We start from the raw sequence: 24,805 nt of genomic DNA on the forward strand, positions 1-24,805 counted from the left end.
AAGCTCTAAAATAGAATAAAACTTTCTGGAAGAAACTTGGTGAAACACCCTTTTGTGTTGTTAACTTGTGCTGCCTCTCTTTATGTAAGGAAGAAAGAATGGGAAGGAGCCCTTTAGGGCTGAGCTATTCAAGAGCCACTGCCTGTGAATTTTGTTAGGATGTTTTGCATTAACATCACTGTGAGGCAGAATAATGGAACTGGGGCAATGAAGGGAGATCGTGAGAAGAAAAATGTTGCTTCGGGGAACACAGATGAAGTCTGAATATACAGAGAAGTTAGTGGGGATTAGTGCTGAGGAGAAAAATTCTGTGGAAGTGAAAAAGGTTGCTGGTTACCACCTTGAAAGGGAAGACACCAGAGGAAGAAAGCAGGAGGAGATGACCAGCAGGGCTGAAGGATGTTTTGTTGAGTATCTAGGATAAACTGAGCCCAAGAAGCTGAGCCTACAGCTGTCCAGATGTGAAGAGCAGTCTGTGTAATGAGGCATCGGTGTGAAGATGGTGTGGCAGTCACTGTTTTTACCAGTGATGGCCCAACATGATAGCAGAAGGAACTGCGCTAATATAGTTAGAAACAGTTGGGTCTATTCAAGTCCTCTTCAGGGAGTGTTCAGCGTTCACTATGCACAGCTTGAACACAAAGTCTCTATTTTTACAGAGCGGAAACCTGGCCAAATGGTGTGCTGAATGGTGCGCTGCAGCAAGGTTCCTAAGAACGAAGGCAGCGTAGACATCTCCATGGCAGTTGGAAAATCTTCTGTTGCCATCACTTTTTCACTTAGTCCAACTAACAGCAGTCAGTTTAGCAGAGCAGAGGTTTCCAGCCCTGCAAACTATTGCTAGAGATGTCATTGAGATGAGGCAATGTATCTCCACGAGTTCATTCTTCGCTCCATTCTTGGAGCCTGCACCAGCCAACTCTGTGTTTTAGACCAAACAAAAAAAGCCTCCATTAAAATTGCAAGGTCAGACATAAGCTATGAAATGCCAGAATTAATTTTGCCGGTATAGCTCTACTTTGTCTGCCTTGTGCTTATGCATTATAATGCCATAATTTACATAATGGCAAACTGCTTCTGGGAAATGAAGTGATTTTGCAGCGCTGGCTGTGGGCCCTGGCCTTGTTTGCTGTGGAAGGTGTACTGTGGACAAGGCAGGGGAATTTGGGATGGTGGTTCTGGAGTTGCACACAGTCTTCAATCTTGTGTTGTCTAACACTTTAGACTTAAGAGCTTGACTTTGCAAGCTCACTATTCTTTTCAACAGATTTTATGTGTAATGTAAAACATGTTCCAACACAGTCTGAGGTTTATTTATTGCTTTTGTTGTTAGAAGAAGGGGAAAAAAAAAAACTGGTCCAAGTGGGGATTTCCTCCTATAAAACTGAAAAATCAGCAAAAATGCCTTAAGATCTCAGCTTGGTTGAAATCTTGTTGAGATTTAAATTAACTGAACTTCTGAAAGGAGCTTCAAATAAAATCGGGTGGTTGTTTGACAGAACTGCCTGTGCTTCATCTGTTCTGCAGTTCCATCGGCACCAATCCTGAGACACTTTTGTTCAAGTCCAAAGTGTCCTAGAACATGAGCACCGCCTAGATTTAGTGCATTTTAACCAAATCTATCAAAGTCAGTGTGGAACTAGAGCCTCTCCTTGGCTGGAAGGAGCAGCCTGACCTCATGGGAGGATACAGCATGAGAGTTCTCAGCAGCAGAACAGAGTCTACCAAAAGTTCTCCTTCTCCAAATATAACCTGAGCTATCCTTAGGTCCTGCAGACATGGAGTAGCCATGCAGCTCAATTCACGCATCATTATAATAAGGCTCCTTATGAAAAAATAACCGATGTACTCTCACGTCACACGGCAGTAGGGCTTTAACTGTTATCTGTAATGATAACGATAAGCTAGACATATCTTTCCTGTAGGTGGTAGGTTATATTCATGGCTCATTTTGCAGTCAATAAAACAATATGCTTTTGATAATCGCTTTAAGTTGCCAGTAACTTGTTAGTCAAATTTCTTTTGGATTCTTTTTCACTTCAGAGTGCCCAAAAGCAGTCAACACATATTATTATGGAGCGTTCAAAAAAATGTATGTAGCCATATGAACATGCTGATGTAAAAGTAGAATTAATTAGAAAAATACTACTTGGCTTCTTCTTGTCTTTAAAACAAATAAATAAATTATTTATTGTCTTATTTAAATACAAAGTCTGAAAACAAATGCTTCAGGTGTTTCAGGTGTGGAAAATCAAAGCATCCTATGCCAAATAGGAAACTAGTCTTAGTTTTGTTGCTAGAATGTGAAGGTTTGGGATGCAAGTGCCTTTTCAACTGAAATTCAGCATAAAGAGTTAGAAGTAGCTGGAAGTTTTTTTATTTTATTATTTTATTTTAATTTCAGCAAGGAAAACGTAGGCTTAAACTGAAGGAGGAAAGAAAAAAAGTCCAACAACCCACAACTGTGGCAAAAATCCCAGAGCAAAATAGTTAGTCTTGGAATTGCTGTGATGATGCCTTATGGAAATAGTACTGTTGCTTTCAAATTTCTTTATTTTTCCTTTATTCATAACCCTTTGTTTGGCTACTGCTTCCAAAATTGCTGTGGTTTTATTCATGGAATAGAAACGTGGTGCATCATGAGACATGTAATGTACCACAAAGGGAGGCCCATACTGAACAGAGATGTAATAAAAATGCTCCCAAGGGGGACTATAGCAGCACATTCAAACAGAAACATTTTAGCCCACAGCTTTCTTGTCCTTCCTCAGGCCTGGGATTAGAAACAAGTCTAAGAAGAATGCACTGATGTCTTTACATGAAGAAGGAAAATGGCAATATAGGAAGGCACATGTCATATGATAATAAATCCTTCTCGCTCTTCTAAGAACATTTGTTGATAGCGCTATATCTCCTCCTTCCTCTATCTCAGATGGATATGTGCTGCTCATCTTCAATCTTTGACCTTTGTCCTAACAGAAATACTTCATCTCCTCTTGATGTTGAAAACATGACAGAACTGACATGCTTTCAGATCCTTCGCACCATTTTGAAGGCTAAGGTACCTTAAAGGGTTGTTATGAAATGAGTTTCAGTAAGGAATTATACCATGTAGCTCAGGGAGCTAAACTCAATCACAGCTGAGAGACAGTGATCAGTCTATTGTATTTGTGTACAAACGTAGTTCAAGCTGAATGGTCTCCACATAAGCTGCTTACAAATAAGGTACCGATCAACTAGAACTAGAAGGCGATGATTAAATAAAAATAAAGACCACACACACACACACAAAGCCCACAACCACCCAAGAAAAGGACTACAGCATTACATCATCAAATATGGAAAGCATGGAATACTCTTATCTGAAAATACCTTCATAGGCATCACAGTGGTGTTGAGCCCCAAACCATATGCCTATGCATGATAGGCCTCCCAGTTTCCCATGGTGAATCCCACAGTGAATTCTACAATGAACCAAGTGCTTTACACATGATGAGTGGTCCAAGCCGAGACTTGTATGTCCTCTTTGAACCAGCATTTCCCAGCTTCTCTGTTCATGTTGGCACATTTGGAGCTTATGAAACTCCAAGACTGACTGTCCTTGCACAAAAGGGTCACTCATTCTCAGCAGTATCATCTGTGATAAATACAGTTTTATGTCTTTGTACCAAAACTGGTTCTGTACTTTACTGCTTCTCCATGTGCACTCCATTTCATCCTTCTCTCGAAAGAGTTTAACGCAGGAATACTCAGTCCTTAATCTTAAAGCTACTCCTAAACCAAGATGTTCAAGGTCATCCAAGATATTCTTTGCTGTCTATGTTTTCCTTCCTCCCTCCCTCCCTCTCTTTCCACCTTTTCTCCTCTTTTCCCTCCTTCCTTCTTTCTTTCTCTTCCCTTTCTCCCTTCCTCCTTTCCTATCCCCCTCCCTTCCTTTTCCCCTTCTTTCTTTCCTTCTTTCTTTCCTTTTGGTTTTGCTCATGTCAATATTCCTGGGCTTTGTGCCATAAGCTCGATGGAGTGGTAATTTGTTTGTTGAATGTCTTTATTCTTTACAGGGATCCTTTGACAGCTGAATTTCAAATATCCTTCTGTGCTGTTCTTAAAAATGCTTCTTGAGAAAGGGATTCATTTCAACTATGTATCACCAGACTTTGAGTGTTTCTACTCACAGCAGCTCTGTTCTGCCTGAATCCCTTAGCTATGGCTATTAACTTGGGTATTTGTGAGTTTGTGTCTCTAATCAGTCCAAGAAGCTTCTCTCTTATGTACGAGAAAGGCTGCTGCAGTCAGTGCAGAACCTTCTGGGAATTAGAAGAGGAACTCTGGCCTCTCTGGCCCTCTGATCCTTAGAGGAACACACCTTCAGGTAGTTGATTGCCATTAGATGTTCAGCACATGACATAACTGAGGAGGCCAGAGGTTGCCAAGGGAGCAGTTTGCAGTGGCTACTGCAATACTCCTGTCGCTGCATTTCAGGGTAAGATTCAGCGCAGCTGGGCTGCATATGGAGCATGGACACATGCTGGCTGCAGCACAGCTGGAGACTAGCACTGTCCTGATGTTCCTCTCAGGGGAAGAAAACACGGCCATCCTGACAGAGTCCATTTAATATTAGTGGTTAGTAATTAACTGCCAATTACAGAAAATCATATCTTTAGGCTAAGTCACAATGTCCTTCAGAAGAACCTCAGGTGGCAGTTTAATAAACCTAGCCCCAGAAGTCATGATTTTCCTATCCCTCTGATTTGTGAGAACGGAGCAGGAGCTGTAGGCATCTTGAATCAGGACTTTTTCAATGGGAGAACCTGTAAAAAGCCATTATTTCACAGGGTTAGAGTGTAATTAAAGTTACCTGATGACTTGTCAGTCATTAGCTCTTGTTTCAACTTGAGGTAATTAGCTCACCTCTTGATGAAAATGCATATTTATTTTTCAAGTGAAATACTCACAAATGTTTGCATTCTAGACATTGTGTTGTGCAGTCAGTTTTCATGTGCTGGGCTCTGCCTTATGGCCATTTGCAAGTGTTGATGAAGACATTATTTGTTCAAAATGATCTATATATACAGCAATCATCTAGTGTGTGTTGGGATAAATTTGGGAAAGTGAGCTTTTTTATATATAAGATTGCGGTGTGCTGCAGGAAAAACTGTTCAGCCTATGGTTAAACTTGAAGCAGTTTGTCTTTTTAAGTAAGGACATGCACACAGCAAAGCAGCAATCAGCCAGCTGTACATTGAGGATTAGAATTAGCAACACCAGTAGAAAAGCAGTGACAGCAGACACTTGCTGAATGTTACTGTTAGAAGTCTGGAGCACAAACCTTGCTAAAAGCAGCTGAGAGAACTGGGGTTGTTTAGTCTGGAGGAGACGAATCGGAGGAGCTTATCATGTTATCAGGCTCTATGACTACCTGAAAGGAGGTTGTAATGAGGTGGAGGTCAGCCTCTGCTCCAAGGTAACAGCAGCAGGATGAGAAGGAATGGCCTCAAATTGCACCCAGGGAAGGTTCAGATTTTATATTGTTGCACCAGGGGAGATTTAGGCTGGATGTGAGGAAATACTGCTTCTAGGGAAGAGTGGTCAGGCAGTGGAATGGGCTGCCCAGGGAAGTGGTGAGGTCACTGACTCTGGAGGTGTTCAAAGAACATTTACCTGTAGAACTGAGGGCTGTTTCTGCTTGTGTTTGGGGGTGGCATGGGGATGGGTGGGTTGTTGTAAACTAAAAGAGGGGAGATTTAGATTAGATGTATGAGATGTTAGGGTAGTGAGGCTGCCCATAAAAGCTGTAGGTGCCCCATCCCTGGAGGCACCCAAGTCCAGGTTGGATGTGACCCCGGGCAGCCTGACCCAGTGGTGGCAGCCCTGCCCACGGCACGGGGTTGGGGCTGGCCGGGCTTTGAGTCCCTTCCATCCTATACCGTCCTGCGATTCTACGATGGAGCCTCTGCGAGCTTCAGGGTCTACTCAGGACCCACCAGAAAGTTCAAGCGAGTATCTAAGGGGCCCAGACACATCCCGCACACTGGACCGGGGCACCACACGCCCCTCCCGTCGCTGACCACCCTCAAGCCGGGCGCTGCGTCTTTAAAGGCCGGGGCCGGGGCTGGGCTCTTTTCCTCCTCCCTTCCCCCCCAAGGCCCGGCGGTGCGGGGCGCCGGGAGGAGGCGCCTGCCGCTAACAAAAGTCGGCGATCGGCGGCTGTACCCGGTCTCTCTGCCCGGCAACAAGTGGCTGGAGGGGACTGCCCGAGCTGTGAGGTGGGAGGGAAGGAAGGAGGGAGAAAGGAGAAGCCAAGACCAAGCCCGCGCGCTGTGCGGCGGGTCCCGTGGATTACAACTGGGGCAGGGAAGGCGCCTTCGCCTCGAGATGGTGGGCGGCGGGGAGCGGCGGTGAGCATGAAGGCGGCAGGATGGGCGCCAGCAACGGCAAGCAGTACGGCAGCGAGGGTGAGCAAAGACAAGGGGGGGTCCTGGCTTGGGGACAGCCATAGCTCGGGGGGGAGGGAGGACTCCGCCGCATCGCCCGTCGCCTGCCCGTTCCCCCCCCACCTCCCGCGGTGCGAGTCGTGATAGTGCGGGAGTTGTTGCTATCGAGTTGCGATCGTGAGTCTTTGTGAGGCTTCCCGACTCGGGGTTCCTATATCGTGCGCTATGCTGTATGACTGCTTCCTGTCTGAACAGAAAAAGGAGAGAAGAAAAATCCGCTCCGGGAAGCGGGTGGGGGAGAGTTAATGTTCTCCAGCTGTTATCCGTAGGTCCCGCTCCTGCCATTTCGCTCCGGCAGAACTTGAGCGCCTTGGGTTTGTCGGTCCTTGGGAATTGGGATCAGAGCCTCTTCGAGTGCTTCCCAACCGGGAAATCCTGCCTTATCCCCGGGATGGGAAGGGTTGGCGTTATATCGCTCCCGGTCCCTTACACATGCTATTGTCGAGGGGTTTGGGCGTGATGCTGGGAGTAGGGCTGCGCCTGTGGGCCCGCAGGAATGTTTTGGGTAAGGGAGCTGGCTCGATGCGAAGAGGAGGGAGGCTGTGATGGCTACCAGGGGCCAGGAGCAGTGGGATCAGCTTCTGGGATGGCAGCTGCTTGCGGCACATTGCCTTGGTTGAAAATAACAGAGTGCTGGAACTACAGCAACAAAGAACAAAACTGCGGCCAGTAGTTTGGTCTTTCAGTTCAGGTCACTTGTGCCATGCATTGCTGGTGTGCTCTAGGTCTGACCTTCCTGGGAGCTTCTGCACAGCATCAAGTAATGTGAAATGTGGCGAGGCTCCTGATCTCTGCTTTCTCTCTGGGTGATGGAGAGAAGAATAGATCTAGATTTGATGAAAGGAAGCCTTCGTGATTAGGTACTCTATTCCCATCTGGGGCTTCTGGTGCCATTGGCAACCAGACTACATAACTGCTGTAGAAAGCTGCTTGTAACACCATGCAGTCGTGCGCCCAGTGGAGTGGAGGCACCATCCCTCTCTGAAGAAGTGTGTCCTGTTATGCTGTGCCCTGAGAGCAACCTGTGCCTCTAGGGTGAAGTCAGTGGAGTGGAACTTGTAGTTAGCTGTTTAACTTTCAGCTGTGTGTGCTTTGTAGGCTAATGTCGTACTGTAGCATGTTCAGTGCTAGGGATGGAGGGAGGCATTCAGTTTAGCTTAACTTTGGTGCTGTCATCTTGTTCACTGCGTGCTGATATCTGAACTTGGATTTCATGAGGAAAATGGAAGTGATTTTTAAAACTGCCCTTGTTTTACACAGAGTTTTCTTACTTCTTGTAGATCTGTAGAAAAGCAGGAAATTGTCTGCTTAAACTACTTGTCTCTCCACCTTTGATATTACAAATCATTTCAGAGTCTGAGCGAATAATCTGTGTAGATCTCTTTTCCCCAGACTTCATTCTGAAACAGGATAACACCTAGTCTGAACTCGTTAAATGTCAGTAGAGTTACTAATCAGAAAAGTGGACAAGGCATGAGCACAGCTCCCATTTCCAAAGAAAAATATAGTGTACCAAGTTGTGTTTACAGGAGTTTACCTGGCTTTACAAGTAAATCACTGACTGTAGTTTCTTTAGCTGTTCATCACTTTGTCTTTCGGAATGCTTCCTTATGGGGACTGGCTTACGAGAGCTTGTTTCTCTAGAAAAATGCAGAGCTTGAGATTTCAGGCTTAACGTAGTGTGCGGTAGATCCTGAGTGATGTGTTAAAGCTCAGAGCTGGTCTTTCTGAACCTGTTCCAGAGGTCAGGTCTGAGCAGCATGACGGAAGCTTGCAGGTTACTGGAGCAAGAAATCCATTTGAGCATGGAGCAGTTCTTCTGAGGCTTGCGCTGATGTGGTGGAAACATGGGGTTAGTTGCTTTCCCAAGAGTGCTTATTGTTGTCTTTTGCTTTCTTGCCCTAGGGATAAATCCTTCACCTTTCTGTCACTGATTTAATTCTTTGCTTGATTTGTAAGGGGAGGTGTTCCTTGCTAATGTCTGAGAATGGAAGGAGCAGCCGGTTGCTGCTGAAGCATTAAAAGTCAGGTTTTTTTGTTCAAGGATCTCTGTTTAAAATACATTTCTGAGGAGAGCTGCAGCTGAATAAATAAGGCACGATTCCTGGCCTGGCGATGAGGAGGCTGGAGGGAAGTGTATCCCCCTGTATGTATTGCAGGGTGATCAGACACCTAGCCCTGCTGTGTGCAGCCAGTGGTGAGGGAGGGGGAGATGGAACAGCAGCTAGGGCAAGGAGATGGATGTCCTGAGTCAGCAGCTTTGCTGACAAGCTGACTTGTTTTTCTTCTTGGATCTGCACATGTAACTTCAGAAGGCTTAAGTGGAAACTCTTTGGGAATAACTTTAACCCAGTTCTGGGTTTGAAAATCCTTCTCCAAACTTTTTCTAGAGTGCTTGCTGTTCTCATACCACTCAGAGGGGTAATTCCCATGCAGATCCATGTGTTGCACTGATGTGAATCTCGGAGTGGAAGCTCCGACGCATCACTGAGGTGGCAGCCACAAATCACGGGCAGCACAGGTTGTGGAGGCGGCTTCTGGTACTCGTGTAGCAATGGGCTGGTGTGCACAGCTGCAGCTTTCCTGGAACTGCATTGTTAGCCAGTGTAAAGCACTGTGGTGAAAGGGGACCATCTGTGTTTGCATCAGAGTAGGTTGTTCTCTTAGATCTTTTCCTTCAGGAGAGGGAAAATGTTCCCAGTCTACTTTACAGACCCAGTATTTCATTCTTGTATTCTCTTCGGTGGAGCTGCTGCTGAACGTTGCTTGTGAACTGTGCTGCCTTTGCTTGCAAACCAGATCTCTATTTATGTGGTGCTGGTGAGGGCTCAGACTCATGAGACATTGTGTGAAGAAATCTTTTTCTCCAAAAGTCCCATTGCTAAGGACCTATTAGGCCTGTTAGAATTTACTTCCCCATAACTTGTTTGTAGATTAACTTCACAAGCAATGCTTATGTCCAGTCTGAACAGTCATTTACCAAGAGATTGGTGAGGTGCTGGAACAGGCTGCCTGGGGACGTTATAGATGCCCCATCCCTGGAGGTGTTCAAGGCCAGGTTGGATGGGACATTGGGCAGCCTGGTCTAGTATTACATGTGGAGATTGGTGATCCTGCCTGTGGCTGGGAGTTTGGAGATTCATCATCCTTAAGGTCCCTTCCAACCCGGGCCATTCTGTGATTCTGTGAACAGCAGCAGTACAGCATGGTGGTCTTGCACTAAAGAAACTTTATTAGTGATGAGTAAGGTTTTTATTTAAAGAGTTAATTCATAGCAGTTTATCAACTTTTATCAATGGTTTATATTGGTTTTTAGTACCTCAAGTGCATCACAGAATATTTTAATGAAGGTAAGAGAATGGAAAAGATGGTAAAACTGTTTCATAGAGTTATTTAACGATGAAATTATGACTCTTCTGCTGAGGTGTCCTCTCTGTACACTGTATTATCATTGGGCAGGGAAATCTTTGAGCCCAGAGCTTGTTTTACCACTCTATGTGAAGCTTGTAGAATGGAGAGCTTCATCAGGGTAGGCGTGAGTCTCCCCCAGGCTGTGCAGTTTATTCCCACTTAGTTTTCATGTCTGGGTTGAGTTTGTGTAAATTTTTGTGTAAATTTCCAGAACTTGTGCTCTGACAGTGGCAGACAGTTGCTAACCAAAAGTGGCCGTTGTAAATGCTGGCAAGGATAGGCTTTTCTTATGCAACTTACAACTGAGCAATGCAAAAGGATCGTGTTTGTGTTTACAAAGTTTGTCTCCAAATAGTAAATTGTCTCTAAGCTACGCGCTCCTTGTTGTTCAGCTCACATGGCTGGGGGAGAGGGGAAGGGGTAGAGAGAGGGAAGGGTCAGGGTCTGAGTCTGGGTGCTGCTTCCAGGTTCCTGCTTGTGAAAAGCATCTGTGTACACTCAGAATTGCCTATATGCTTTCAGTGTCGAAGTTGTTGCTCCAGAAATCTCCTCAGAGTGCTTTGTTTTCTGGCATTTCCATCCTTTGGCTACATCTGGATTCCTCACTTCTGCTAACAATTCCTAACTAGGAGTTGGTTTGCTTCTTTGTGGGCTTTGTTTGTGTTAGGAAAGTGACTGGCAGAAGGCAGTGGGTGTCATCTGAAGGCTGAAGTACACAAGTGGTTTAGTTCTGCTGTTTGTTTTGTAGTCAGCCATGTCAGTATTCTTTAATAAATCAGGGCAACTTTAATTCAGGAGTAAGAACCCTTCAGAAGCACAAAAACAAGTGGTGTATTGTCAGTAGAAGTTTGGCTCGCTTAGTATAGAGATGAAACATGCAACCTTTTGTGGAAATACAGATGTACAGCACGACTGGATGGATATGCTCTTAGTTGCTCAGCATTTACTTTGAGTCCTGTAGTCTTGCTGTAGATGACCTCAGGGAGAAGTATAGTCAGTTCTGGTTATGTTCCTTCGTATGGGAAACTGGTAATCACAGCCTGAACCTCTGATTAATCAGCTGAGGCAAGTGTTGGGTCAGCTGTGGGAGCACAGGTGAGGGTAATTCAACTGTGCTCCTGGAAGGGGTGGAGCTTGACTCCACCTCCCCTAGACTTCATTTAAGGGCTGACCACCAAAGCAGCATTTCTTTGAGATCGCTCCTCTGTGGAGATCAGATAGCCAGCCTGAGCATTTTCCAGCCAGACTGAAGGCATCCGTATTGGTGAGTTTTTCCTATATGTAACCTTTTGGGCATCTATCACCCCCCTTCTTGTATTATTACCATCTTTTGTATTATTCCACCTTACACCCTCACCTCAGCTGTGTCAGTGGCTTTGCTTTAGGAGTTTATCAGAAGTAAAATCCTTCCCTTGGTCAGTACACAGACATTGTTAATTCCTTGAGAAGAATGTCAGTGGTCTCTGACAACTTCTCTGTAAGTAGCCATCTACAGAGGCAGGCACCACAAAGGCAAGCATGTAAGGGTGCAATGAATGACAACCTTTTTAGTGATCTATAGCATGTGACATTAGTTGGTGGTATATCTGCTGTTCTTGAGCTCTTCCACAGAAGTCTCAGAAAGTAATATGATGACTATACTAAAAGACACGCAGGTAGACTTGCAGTCACAGAGACTGAATTGTAGGGATGTCTGGAATATGCACTGTTTCAAATGCTGCCTTGGAGGAAGGTTTGAGTCAGTTGGGTTTGGCTGGGTACTGAAGACAAAGGCTTTGGGTTGGTGCTGGCAGCCGGACTCAACAACAGCCATTTCATAGTGAAATACATCTCATAATTCTGCATTCTTCATAACTTTTGCCTTAAATAAGTAAATGGGGGGATGGAAGGGAACTTGCTGGTTATTTTTTTCTTTTTTCATATGTGTTACTTCTACTCCACCAAACTGATATCTTTTCTAAGAGTCATTTCTATACAACCTGGGGCTTAACAGGTTGGTTTCTGTTTGAACTGGGTAATTATTGCAATGATCAGCATGACATTGGGAATCTTTTTCCTTCCTGTGCTCAACAGGACTTTGCTGAAAATGCAGCCTTGGCTTTTATGTATCCGGCTCTCTTCTGAACAGAGGAATCTATAGCAGCATATGAGCTTTTGCTCTGATTTTAGTGGATCTTTGCTCAGTGTCAAGGGCTTTTTTTAACCCATTTATGTGGAGAACTGATAGGTGAAAATGCTTAATGTAGCATTTGGAAACTAGAGGGGTAGTGACCCTTGAACTCAGGAGTCATGTGGTTAGACTTGTTGCTGTCATATTCCTGCTCTAGTAGTGCTCATGTTAGTGAAGTACTTAACCTGGAGCTCTGTGTTGCAAAGCATTAGGGGCATGCTGGGGTAGTAAATCCTTCTGAAGGACCTTTGTGAAGTAAAGGGAGAAGCAGGAAGCACACTCTCATGCTTGTGTTTTGAATCAGGAAATTCCTGTCTACAATACATAAATTTGTCATATCAACATGTTAAATCACATGACTCTTGCTTTCTCAGAGATTTGTGTACAATGCATATAACAGCAGGAGGAATAGTATACTGAACTATTCTGAAACACTACTAACTTGGAGGAAGGATTTTTAATAATCTTTCTCTAAGAATCTATTCGAAAACTTATTTTTCTTAATTTCCTTTGTTTCTCTAAGCACACTAATGAAATTTGCAGGTAATGCTATGGAAGTAGCAGTTAAAAAGCTCAGATGTCTTGCTTTAAGAAACAAGAAATGGTAGGAGAAGTTGGAAATGTTGGAATAATATCAATGTTAGCTCATTGGGAAGAGAACAAGAGTCAAACAGGCTGGTATGACAGTGAAAGGACAGTTTGGATAAGGTCCAGTTATTGCATCACAAGGATAATCTTGTATGACTATCTTGTACTATGAAGAAGCAGACCATTTACTTAAAGCTCTGTTACTACTGTGTTACCAGAGAGCTCACTATCCTGTAGGGGTGTGTGAGCGGATGGAATAGAAGGGTTTAGTTTTTTTTTTCTTTCTTTTTTCTTTTCTTTTTTTTTTTTTTTCCCTTAAATTATGTTTAAAAACAAACATATTAATTGGATAAAATATTTCAGTTAAATCCCATCCAAGCTGTTGTTGGAGTTGATGAACAACATAACAGCATATACAGTTGAGGGCTACTTGCAGTGCTCATGAGCTCTTGCGATATATGTTGTTTTCTCTCTGCACAACGATGGTAGTACTTGGTCTACGAAGACACTGCTGGAGCACAAGACAAAAGACAGTGGCTGCTCACTAACAGAGCTGCACATTACTGCCTTTCTGCAGTACCTAGTAAAACACACTTCTATGCTCCATTTTCCATTTGCCTTCTCTCCGACAGTTTATGAGAAAATTTCTCGTGACATCAGCGTAACTTTTTATTTGACTAAGATGATGGAAACAATAAGCTATTGCTGAAATATGTGGTGAAAATTGTTGATGTTATACTACTACGACTCATGCTTTTAGAATTTTTGGAACCTTTGGATTTATTGGGAGGTATAAATAAAAGCCTCAGAGTAGTGGGATTTCAATTCCAGTTAGCAATGCTAGCATTAAGTTGAAACTAACAATATGCTTTTGTATGTCAAGAAGATCTAGTAGTTGACCTCCCTCCTTGAGTTCATGTTTGATTGTACTCTTTTGTAGCCAACAAGCTTGAGGGCCCTCATCTGTTTTTTAGCGGGGCTTGAGAACATAGGTGCTCTTGCTGCGGACCGTTTTGCTGAGGAGTTGTTTCTTATTCTGGAACGTTGGACTGCCAGTGGAGATCAGCACAGGCAGTAATGTTACACTGAGATTTTTCCAATCAACTCCTGGCTGTATCTTGATGTATGCTTTAGAGCCTGAAGTACGCAGATAACATCTCCGAAAATGGCCACTCCAACTGTGGCTCAAAGCAGAGCCAGCCAGAGCAGGCTTCTTAGCACCACAAGGAGACCCGGTGTCACAGTGCCCCGGTGGCGCAGTGGTAGAATTGCTGCTTGCAACACCGGTGGCCCGGGGTTCAAATCCCCCCTGTGGCGCAGGGGTAGAAGTGCTGCTTCGCTACACAGAGGGCTCGAAACCCGGGAGTTGGACTCGATGATCTCTAAGGTCCCTTCCAACTCGCACGATACTGTGATACTGTGAAGGAGATGAATTTTAACTGTATCCAAAAGTAGAGCTGTTACAGTGTCTGTGGGCAGCGCAGCCTCCTTTATAGGAGAGATGGGGGTAAAAAATGTTTTCTTGTGTTGAAACAGAAGGCTTGTATTTCAGTTTGTGCTTGTTTCTTCTTGCCTGTTTGCTAGCTATCGCTGAGAAGATTTTTGATTCACTCTTTGTTGCTTGGGAAAGCCCCCTCCGCCCATGAACTTTTCCCTTGCTAAGAGGTCCAAGCTCTCTCTGCTCCTATGTTCTCCTCCTATATTGGATGTGTCAATCTCTTCATCTTTTTGGCCTCTTTCTGGACCTTTCCTAGTATGTCTGTATCTCTCCTGCTGGTTTCATCAGTGCTGAGAGGTGCATCTGGTCAGGTCTCCTGGATTTACTTCTGATCCAGTTCAAGTGTTCCCCAGCTCCAACCTGTTCTGCTGGCTACTTGTGTGTACGGAAGGTACTACTGGGTTTTCGTAAGCAGAGTTCAACTGCAGCAAGTTCTGGCAAATGCTAAGGCTGCTCTTAAGTAGCTGATTATTTCTAAAAGTGTTCTGTAAACTTTTGTCTCCAGCTGGTTTAGAGATTATCAGCTTTTTTTTTTTTTTTTTTTTTTTTTTTTTTTTTTTAACCTTACAGCAGTAAGGTAAAGTCTTCTTTTTCCACTGCTGAAATAAACTCACTCTCCATACTGACAGTGCTTTCCTACCCAAGTAGGTTGTGGATTCTCTTTGTCTGGAGATATTCAAGACCTGCCTGGATGCCTACCTGTGTGGCCTGCTGTAGGGGGCCTGCTTTGCAGGGGGGTTGGACTCGATGATCTCTGGAGGTGCCTTCTAGCCCTGACTATTCTGAGTCTGTGATCTTCCTAAGACTTCTGCTGGTCAAATCTGATTCTGTTGGTTTTTGTTGTGTCTGGCAGCAAGAATGGCCTTTGCTTTTAAGAAAAGCTTTCTACTGAATTTTGCTGATTCCAGAAGGGAGAGCTATCCCAGGTATATTTTCTTGCTATTCTAGAAAATGGAGATTGTTGCTTTAATTAATAAGTTATTTTAGGATTAGTTATGGTAGGAAATAATTTCCATAGCTATTAAGTTGATGTAGCCATGACTTCATCAGTTCCTGGTAGAAATAAGAGTGATTTTTTAGTAGAGATTTCTTTCTACATATTGTAGAATCTAATAATAATAATAGTAAGCCTTAAATCTTCTTTCAGATTACGTTGATAGATGTAGGTTTGTATTCAGACGTAGAAGAATTTAATCTAAAAAAGTTGTGCAAAACACAGAGGAGCATTTTCTAGGTTTTGCTATGGTCTACTACTTGACACTGGTATTAAAACCAAAATGTGAATTGAAGGTAGCTTTCTGGAATTTACCTCTTGGTATGATGAATTCCATGAATGTTTCTCTTGTATGGGAGAGGAGGTGACTTTCCAGTAAGATGGAAGGTTGCACATCCTATGCTGTGACCGAGCCTATGAAAGTTTTTGGGATCAGAACTATACCCACTGTCTGAATTAAAATGTTCAGACATGAAAAATGTTACCCTTTAGGGTTTTTTTTTCCCGAACCGTTTTTCTTTACATTTGTATGTATAGAGTATACAGCATAGTCTGATAGGAAGTTTTTGTTGGCATTCTGGGTAGAATATTTTGCTCATGTCTTTGTTTCTTTTGGGAAACCATTGCTTTTATTTCTTTGTGAGTGTACCTTTTGTCGCACTATTTAGTTGTCTTTATGGGGAAACATGAATACTTGTTGTGAGTATTTTGTCTCTTGCCAGGAACTGCTGGAACAAAGGTGAATGTGAAACTTCCTCTCCCTCAAACAATTACTAATCTTTCCCACTTTGGTATCAAGTGGCTGCATGCAAAAGTTTTTCTCATAACTGAGAAATTTATCCAACTGTGAATGGGCTCACAGCTTATCAAGAAGTAAGGCAGGAACTGGGAGTAAGCGGAAGGGTTAGTTTCTGCTCGGTTGTCCAGGAATTTATTGATTTGAAGCATTGTGTTTTAATTAAGGGCTTTGGCGGTGATGTCATTTGCTTCTCACCATGGGATGTCAAACTGTATTTCTGTCTCCAGCAACTGAACTAAAATGACTATCCAGCACTGAACGTGTTTCTCTAGTTCTGGGTCAGCAAACGCGGTGGAATTAAAGCACACTGTTGCCTACCTGTTCTGAGCTGGGGAGGAAGTGTTGGAAGAGCAAGTTGGACAGAAGAAGTGAGCATCGCAGACTTGCTGGTTTCCTGCTTTCATTTTGCTAGGCTTCATTTTCTATAGAAAATTCATGCCTTTTTGTGGATAACATCTCTGCTTTTCCCTTCCAATCACTCTGTCCTTCACTGAAGTGTAGGGTTTCTTAATTAAGTCCCTACATGAGCAGCAACATTCCTGGAAAGTGAAGTTCAGCTTCCATGGGATTAGCTTCTAAACCAGAACAAGTCTGGTCAGACATAGGAGCCTTTAAAGCAGGAGTGCTGGCACTTAGTGGCTGTGTGGTTTGTCTGTTTGTGCCTTTCAAGCACTGATTAATCCTATCCATGTTTTCCTCAATTTTCTTCCTAAATCAGATACCAGTACTTGGCTGAAAGGAGTGTGGTAGGTAAGACACAGAGCCTGGTCTTTTTGTGAATCATACTATTAACTGGGGTGTTTCTGAGGGTTGCCATCCATGGTTTTGAGTGACTGTGGGAGGAAATGTAAGACAAATTGTGAAGGATTCTGAAAATTTAGGAGGCATTTTGGAGCCAAGACCAGGTTTTTAACTGCACACTTGAAGTGAAGAAAAATCCTTACGCATTCTTGCTTTAACCCTGTAATTGCTGGCTTATGGCTAGCAAGTGGAGTATAGACAAAATCTCTTAGAACAGGTAGAACTCATTCTTCTAAGTCTCTCTTTAACATTAGCTGAAGAAATCCTCTGTTTTCCAAGGTATGAAAGTGATGGTACTTCTGCCCTGAAGAACACCTAAGTCTGCTGGCTCGTTCCCCAGAACAACCATTTTAGAAGAGATTGGTGAAGTTCATCCATCTCATGTGCTAGATTGTTTCAGTAGGTAGTGTTTTACACTGGAGTTCAGAAGCAAGTTCAAAGAATTATTGGGGTTATTACTGATTTCTAATCTGCTTTATGTGTACTCTCCAGAAACTGTGAGGTAATGAAGGAATTGATTCTCTGTGGTGCCTTACCATGTCTGAACTACCCCTGAAGCCTTCTGCAGTTTGTTTTTAACTCTCTAGAGTGAGCTCTGTTTTTCTACGACATGAAGAGGTTTATTAATAATGCTTGCAGGTGCTATATTTCACCTGGTTGGGTTTTGACCTCTGAGTTTCTTTAGAGTCTAATGGAAAGTAATTTTGCTAAAAGCAAAAAGAGCTGATATCTCTTTACTACCCTCACCGGTTTGGATGCGTGTGGCCAGTAAATATTGTTGATGTTTCAGTAGGGTTGTAGGAGAACTGGGGGCTAATCTTTAGTTGCCAATGGCTGGATGTCAGAACTAAAAGTAACAGAATTGTTCTACTTTCTCTCTTCACAAACAGTAGATATTCTTCAGTTCTGTTGAAGGTGAACTTGGATGCTCTTTCCCAGCAACATAACACTAACGTAACAACATAACACTAGTCCACTCTGAGGGTTTTTTGGATGACCTTGTGTTGTAGACTTGACAACAGGAGGTTTTGAGGAAAAAGTGCAGTATAATCTCAAGGGCGGCCATGAGCTGTAAGAATGGATATGTATATGTGGAAAGGTAAGGGTTTTTTACTAGTCTGTATCTAACAAAGAATCTTAAATCAACTAAAGCACTGCTTGTATGAGTGCTTTACAGACAGTAAGTCAGACTGTTTCACTAGATAATTATCTATTGATCTGCTCTTAGCAATGAATGCACCTGAAATAGAAGGCTCGTTTCTTGTAGTAGTAAATTTGAATATTGTCAATTTTCACTGTTTAAGTGGGATAACATTCTGATAGGGACAGTCAGACATACTGAGTTGCTTCCTTAAGCGGGGGTCAGGGAAAGCCCAGCACGAGTGATATGAGAATGGAATGTGTTAAGAAGGCTGGAATCCAGATTCACAATACTTCTCTTGAGAATATATAACTCACATCATTTACACAGGAAAGTCATTAAAATTTGGCTATCTTCTGAAATGCATCAGCTGAATCTTGTTAAATCTAGTTTCCATCAAACCAGAAATCAACAAATTGCATTTTTCATAAACAGTTTGGCATAATGTTTTCATAGCTGCAACAGGAAAGGAAAATAGATACCCTATGTTTTTGTCATAGGTCATGCCTTAACCTGAAGATATGGCCTTTCATGTAGGTGGTGTTCTTTGGTTGTTTTGTTTTAAACAAGAAGTTGTTTTCACCGTGCCCCAATGGATGTTAAAAACTTAATGTCTTCATTCACAGAATGTGACTAATATTTTAATGCCTAGATAATGCTTATACTAATGTTCTGTGTTTGTATATATTAATGCAGTGCACGGAGTAGACTCAGTGAAGCATGACAGCCCTAGTCTGTTTATGCAGGGCTATCATTTTTAGAGAGTTAGGGGTTAAAATGAATTCACTGATGTAATGTGCTCCTTGTTTGCTGTCCTGTGGTGGAGATGATGACACTAGATGTAATAAGCTGAGTGTTCCCCTGGGACTTCCCAGTGGGGTATTGTGCATTAATGAGGACCAGGAAGCTGCATCTGGGCAGTGGTGGAGTAACTTCTAGAATGTGGAGCTGTACAGTCATAGTTTTTGTGAATGTGTCGCTTGCCTCCAGTTGATGAAGGAGTTCCCAGTATGTAGAAGGAGTTCGAGTAGCTTAGTATTATTTTTCCTGTTTGGTTGTAGTTCAATAGACCTCAAGAATCTGGCATGTAAGGCAGGCAGTCCTGAGGTGTTTTTATCTGTGTTAGAAAGTTTGATTAGTTTGAGAGGTAAACAAGCTTTTTGCAGTTTTTTCTGTTAGTTTGCCATTCATGTGGAGATTTGCTTTGAAGTAAAATAAGTTTATCATTTGATAGCACGGTTAATCTGATTCTTTTGTGAAGTCTGACAGCAGTTCTTTGTAGTTCATTGACTGCCTGCAAGGTAAATAAAGCCTTGGCCGTGATCTTGCATGGTGATGGTGGGCATTACTGCGACTGCTGCTTGACTCTGCAGCTCAGGCAGTGCTTTTCTGTATTAGTGGAGTTCAGAAAGCACGGTGATATTTAACATCCTGAGGCAGTACCTCTTAGTTACACTTCTTAACTGCTCAGAGTAAATTGCAGAGAGGCTAAGATGCTGTTCTCCCATTGCATATTTGCTCCCATAGTTGTGCCTTTGGAGGAGTGTTAAGGATTTGTCTTCTGCAGTATAGTTTTAGGAGTAGTGTGAGAAGAGTGGGCACTATGAGTGCTAGTGTTTTGAAAATGTTTCTTGGGACCCAGACAAAAAGTCATGTCTGGAATATTTCTGTTTATTGTCTGTAAGAGGCACAGGAAATAAGAAAGGCCAGCTGAACTATAGCAGCCAAAGGAAAATTTAGGAGTCGCAGAACCCTGGGCCTTGCTGCCCCCAGTCTCTATTCACATTTGTCATAAATCTGGTGGCAAAACTAGATAAAGGCTCCTCCACTTCAGAACAGAGAAAGGGGAAATGAAGCTGAAGAAGGCAGAAGTTCAGAGCCAGATTACCAGGTGGAAAAAGGGAGAAGCCTCTTTTCCCTCAAGTCTTCCAGTCCTTCAGGTGAGCTCTCAGTGAGCACCAGAGCAGCAGGTGAACCTACAGGCAGGATTTTCTTATGCTTTTACTTTATTGTCTTGATTTTTCTGCTCTGAATTGGGGTTGAAGATAATAGTGGAGGATGCTAAGGACTGACACACTGCTCAAGTGTGAGGAAATCTGTGTAAATCTCCTGGTTTGGCAAAATTTCAGTTACTTTGTAAAGATAACGACCTGCCAGGTTTGCAAGTTCTCTTGCCTCAAGGCAAAATCACTTGTATTTTCTGACTTCTGTTTCCTTGCAGCTGAAGCTGTTCAGTCTTTAAGTTAAACAGAAGCATGCAAAAATTCTTCTCTTTTTTTTTTTTTTTTTTTTTTAAATTCAGATCTGGGCATTTGGCCATAATAAACAGACCAGAGTTGCTGCTTCTTTGAATGTATAATGACAATAAAATAAATTGTTATGTAGTACCCTATGCCTCATTTGTAGCAAAGTACCACTTATCTCGGTGTTGTGTGCACATGTGTAATGTATAAATGCCTTTTAGATTTGAACGCCTCTATTTTTGATGCTAACCTCAACTGGTGGTTGCTTCCTTGGGATTCATTAGCGTGCTTTCTGCTAACCAAAAACATGTACTTGACCTGTAAAAGTGTGCTGCTGCTGTGGGGCCTACTTGCCTTCTTCTGTAACATGTGGGATTTTGAGTATTGGCCTTTCAGGACAGTGTAGCTTTTATCAGTTTCCATCAGGGAGTGACACAGTGTGTTGTTGTTTTTTTCTTTTTTGGAGTTCAATACTAGTTCTTTGCTCCTGGGTCTTGAGAAATGTTGTGTATTGATTGTTCAGGCGATGCTCATCTCTCTCAAGGATGAGAGCTCAGGTTTTCTTACAAACTGTGTCCATCGATCAGTGATTGAAATTACAATCCTACAGGAAATTATCAACAGTGGTGGAGGTAGTAATTTGATGGAAGGGGCTGCGTGGGTAAGACTGTAAAGATGCTTTCGAAATTACCTTTGCACAGACCTTGAGAATACACATACTGGCCTAGATAAGGGGTCCTTGTAGCCTGGAGTCCTATACTCCAGTGAAGGAGGTCTGAATGGGTTCTGAAGAAAGAGAATCAGGAGACTGACCTACCAGGTGATCTGGAGGGGTCATCTCTCTGCTAGGGTTTCAATTAACTGCATGAAGGGTTATTTATAAGACTCTGCAAGTTAAAGGTTTTTATTCAGGGGCATGACTGATAGATGGAGTAAGAATGTGAGCGATACACTTTTTCTTGCTTATTAGTTCTTAATTGCTCCTTATTTGCGTGACTACAGCTGAAGCATTTAGTGTAAGTGAAATGCTGCAATTGTTTTCTGTTTTAAAATTAAATCCTATGAGTTGAGGCCATGTGTCTCGTACAGCTATTTAAAAATGTTTCTGACACCTTGTGGTTGAGCCTCAGAGCAGCAGCAATAGGAAAAATTTCTTTAGCAAGGGAGGGTAGATTTCTCCTTGCTGCATAATGATGCTATTCTGGCTCTGCTTTAAAGCACAGCCATGTTGTATGACAGTGTATTAACCAAGTTGTCTAAGCTATTCCTCTCCATTCAAGATAAGATAATTAAAGTTCCATGAATTTGTGTTGAACTACAAAGGACCCTTCTAGAGTTCTGGAAATTCAATTTTGTCATGTGTGTAGTACATTGGATTTATGGACAGTAAGAAATAATGCTGCCTTTTCTCAAGGCTTTTATTTTTCCTGCATAAGCATTTTTATTGTTCATCTGTTTTCAATAGCTCTCAATAAGGGATGGGTTTTACAAAACATTCTTACAGTAAAACCTTTGAAGCGTATTGTTACTTGGGTTCATCTTACCCTGAAAAAGCTTTTTCTCAAATACTTTACTTATATTACGTGGGACTGCTGTATCTTCTAGCCATGTCTTGGACTTGATGGGACCAACTGGGACAGCTTTCACTGAGAGTGACTGTCAGCAGGTCTAAGCCTCTGTGTGCATACATAAGGAACACTTGTTCTTATGGGCATCTCTGCTCTGCTTGGAAAAAGCAAGACAACCTTTAAAAGAGAACTGAGAGCTAATCTACCAGGTGACCTAATCAGCACTTTCTAACTGGAAGTCTTAGGTTAGGTCTAGTTTGGCTTATGCTGAGAAAAGGGCATTTCTGGATACAGTGTGTAATGGTTTCCTCAGATTTGGTAAAGTGTCCTTGGAGAGTCCTTATGTTACTAGTTACTAGTACAGCTGTCTAATCTGAGATCTTTACCTGTGTAGAAGCTTTGCATGGGAAGAAATGTTTGTTGCTAATGGATGTTACTAAACCAGCTAAAGTTTGTAAAGTTGATCTGGCCTGTGAATTTCAAATAACTTGTGCAGAAATCCTTTATGATCTTGAACCTATTCCAGAGGTTTAAGAGGAATAGGAATGCTGGGCCTAAGTTTCCTCCTTGGTAAGGACAGAAGACAGGCAAATAGACACGTTTACTATCTGTGATTATTGGCTGAATCCTCCAAAAAGAGGATTTTGTAGCTTGATAACAGCCCTGACTCAAAGCTGTTTAACTTGCGTGTTTCTCTGTTTGTAATTATGTAATCTTGCTTAGGCTTGCTTTTTGTAAATACTGGTTTCTGTATAGTGAGCATTTCCTTCAGCATGAGAATAAAAGGCAATTTTGAGATGTTTTCCACGTCACAAGATAGGATAATCCATGACTTAACATGTGTTTGATGGCTATGGCTGAACTTTTTTCTGTAGGTCATATTTTTCTTCAGATCTGGTAGGGTCTTTTGCACTCTCCTGGACTGTACTCTTAAAAGAAGAGTGCCAAGTACTCTAAATACCTTAAGGTAATTTACTAAAAGCTGAACGTTCCCAGCATCTGCTGCTTTCCTCCAAGAAATACTCCTGTTACTGGTTCATTTGCCATGTTTTGTATCTCCTGGCAGGAGCAGCTTCTGGTAGCTGGATGTTGGATACCTGCAGGCATGTCAGCATGGCACTGCTTCCACACAGGGGAGCTGGTGTTAATACTTAAGCCCCGGTTACTCTCCGTTATCTTGGAAATGTCAACTACGCTGGTCATCCCCATGTTAGGTCAGCAAATGGCTGTGACAGGTGAGCTAAACTGGGGAACCCACATCAGGGAAACTCATCTTGTAGTGCTGTAAGAGTAGAGGGAACTTTGTCCTGAGAAGTCTTTTTGACTTGTGTGTTGATATTTATGTATAATGTTGATCTTGCAATTCTGGAAATACAGAAGCAGTGCAGCTGCAAGGGCTGCTCTGAAAGTAATGTCGCCTGTTTTATTATGTCAGAGGCAGATCACTGAATCACGGAATCACCAAGGTTGGAAAAGACCTCTAAGATCGTCTAGTCCAACTGTCCACTTATTACCAATATTTTCCACTAAACCACAAACCTCGGTTTGACATCAGTTGTAGTTTCAATGGGATTAAAGTAGGAGGCACTACTTTTGTCGCAACCTTCGTACTTATAATAAAGACCTGACATTTAAATAATAAGTTGGAATGATGTCATGGCTTGCCATTCATTGATTCATGTAAAATAAATAGATGAAAATAAGTATGGAAACTGTTAAGTGATTTTTAAAAAAGCAGTAGTGAGATATGGTGCTCACTTTGTGTACAGATCAAAAATAGATGTATGGAAAATGACAGTCTAAATAGTTGTAAGTGCTCTGATTGTGGCTGTATCACCAGAAATTTTTCCAGGCAAGCATTCAGACTTTCTGCCTTGAGATGATCAAGGTAACTACCTTGCTTTTTTTTTCCACAGTCAACAATATAAATTCCATCTCTTGTTTTCTGCTTTATTTCTTGTTTTCTGCTTTGTTATGCCTTCCATTAGGGAGTCCATGAGCTGAGGTTTGCTATTGTCATGATTTTTGTTTGTATTTACTTCTAGATCATCTTCAGAGTACCTGCAGCAGGTGTAGGACACTGAAGTTCAAGCAGCTTGTCTAGGCTGTTTAAGTGCCTCCTCCATTGGCGCTAGCAGTGGTCTATATTTAAGCCCTGAAATTAAGTTGGTTTCATTCCCAGTGATTTTCTTGTTCAATTGCATAATTGATGGAAACATCTAAAGTTGACTATTAATTATGGTTGGCTCTCTTCTTTTAATATGATTTTGCCTGAAGATCAGGATGATCTTATTTACACATAAGACAGCGCTCTAGCCTTTTAGTGCTTTTTTTATTTTCCTGAAGGAGGTCAGCTAAGCAGTCAGAATAGTTACAGCAATGCTTAGTGTTCATTGCAGCAGTTTTTACTTGTGCATGAGTATCCTCTCTTTGCTTTTAATGCAAGTGGGGTTGAAGATCTTGCAAAGAATATGCAGATAGTAATATTACAAACATGATTCCTTGCAATAATTTATATGTAGTAACAGGTGTGAGTCAGAAAGGTCTGATTAGAAATTGCTTTGCCACTTTAATGAAATTATTGAAACTTTTGATTTAAAGATAAATTAGAATATATTATCTTTATGTTAACAATAAATCTTAATGGCTTGCAGGTGGTTAGACTTCTGTGGAGAATTTTTCTTGAATATCTGACTCTGTAGAGCTACGTTTACAATACATAAAAACTTAGAATCGTATACATAATATGGAATTAAATTTGAAGTTTTGTTTGCTGCTTCATGCTAAAGAAATCCAACCTTAGCACTGGAACAACTTACAATAATTTACTGCAGTTATTGTTACAGTGGAGAAGCTTTTAAAAGGTTTCTGATTCTTGTAAGTTTTCATTTGAACGTGCAGAGTGGTCTTAAAGACAGTGCAACCTCATGTCTTCCCTGTAAACTACATTGTCAGGGAACTGCTTTATTTAAAGAGGTTTTGATGGCCAGACATGCAGACCTTTTCACATGTGTAGAGCCTTAGTGTTTGTACTCCCAGACTAGGTGTTTAGAAAACATAGGTTAGACTTAAAGCAAATAGCTCCACATCCATAATGTGAC

General features: G+C 42.2%; 1 protein-coding gene across 1 annotated transcript in view; it reads left to right on the forward strand.

Annotated features, from left to right (window-relative positions):
* The first annotated feature begins 6,150 nt into the window (after positions 1–6,150).
* The window catches only part of FBXL7 (F-box and leucine rich repeat protein 7), a 159,015-nt gene continuing 140,360 nt past the window's right edge, over positions 6,151–24,805 (forward strand). The window contains exon 1 of the mRNA XM_072329036.1: positions 6,151–6,452. Within this exon, the coding sequence (XP_072185137.1) occupies positions 6,416–6,452 (37 nt within the window). The 5' untranslated portion in view covers positions 6,151–6,415. The remainder of the gene's footprint in view (positions 6,453–24,805) is intronic.

This window comes from Excalfactoria chinensis, chromosome 2 (assembly GCF_039878825.1).
Source record: "Excalfactoria chinensis isolate bCotChi1 chromosome 2, bCotChi1.hap2, whole genome shotgun sequence".
Classification (NCBI taxonomy): Eukaryota; Metazoa; Chordata; class Aves; order Galliformes; family Phasianidae; genus Excalfactoria; species Excalfactoria chinensis.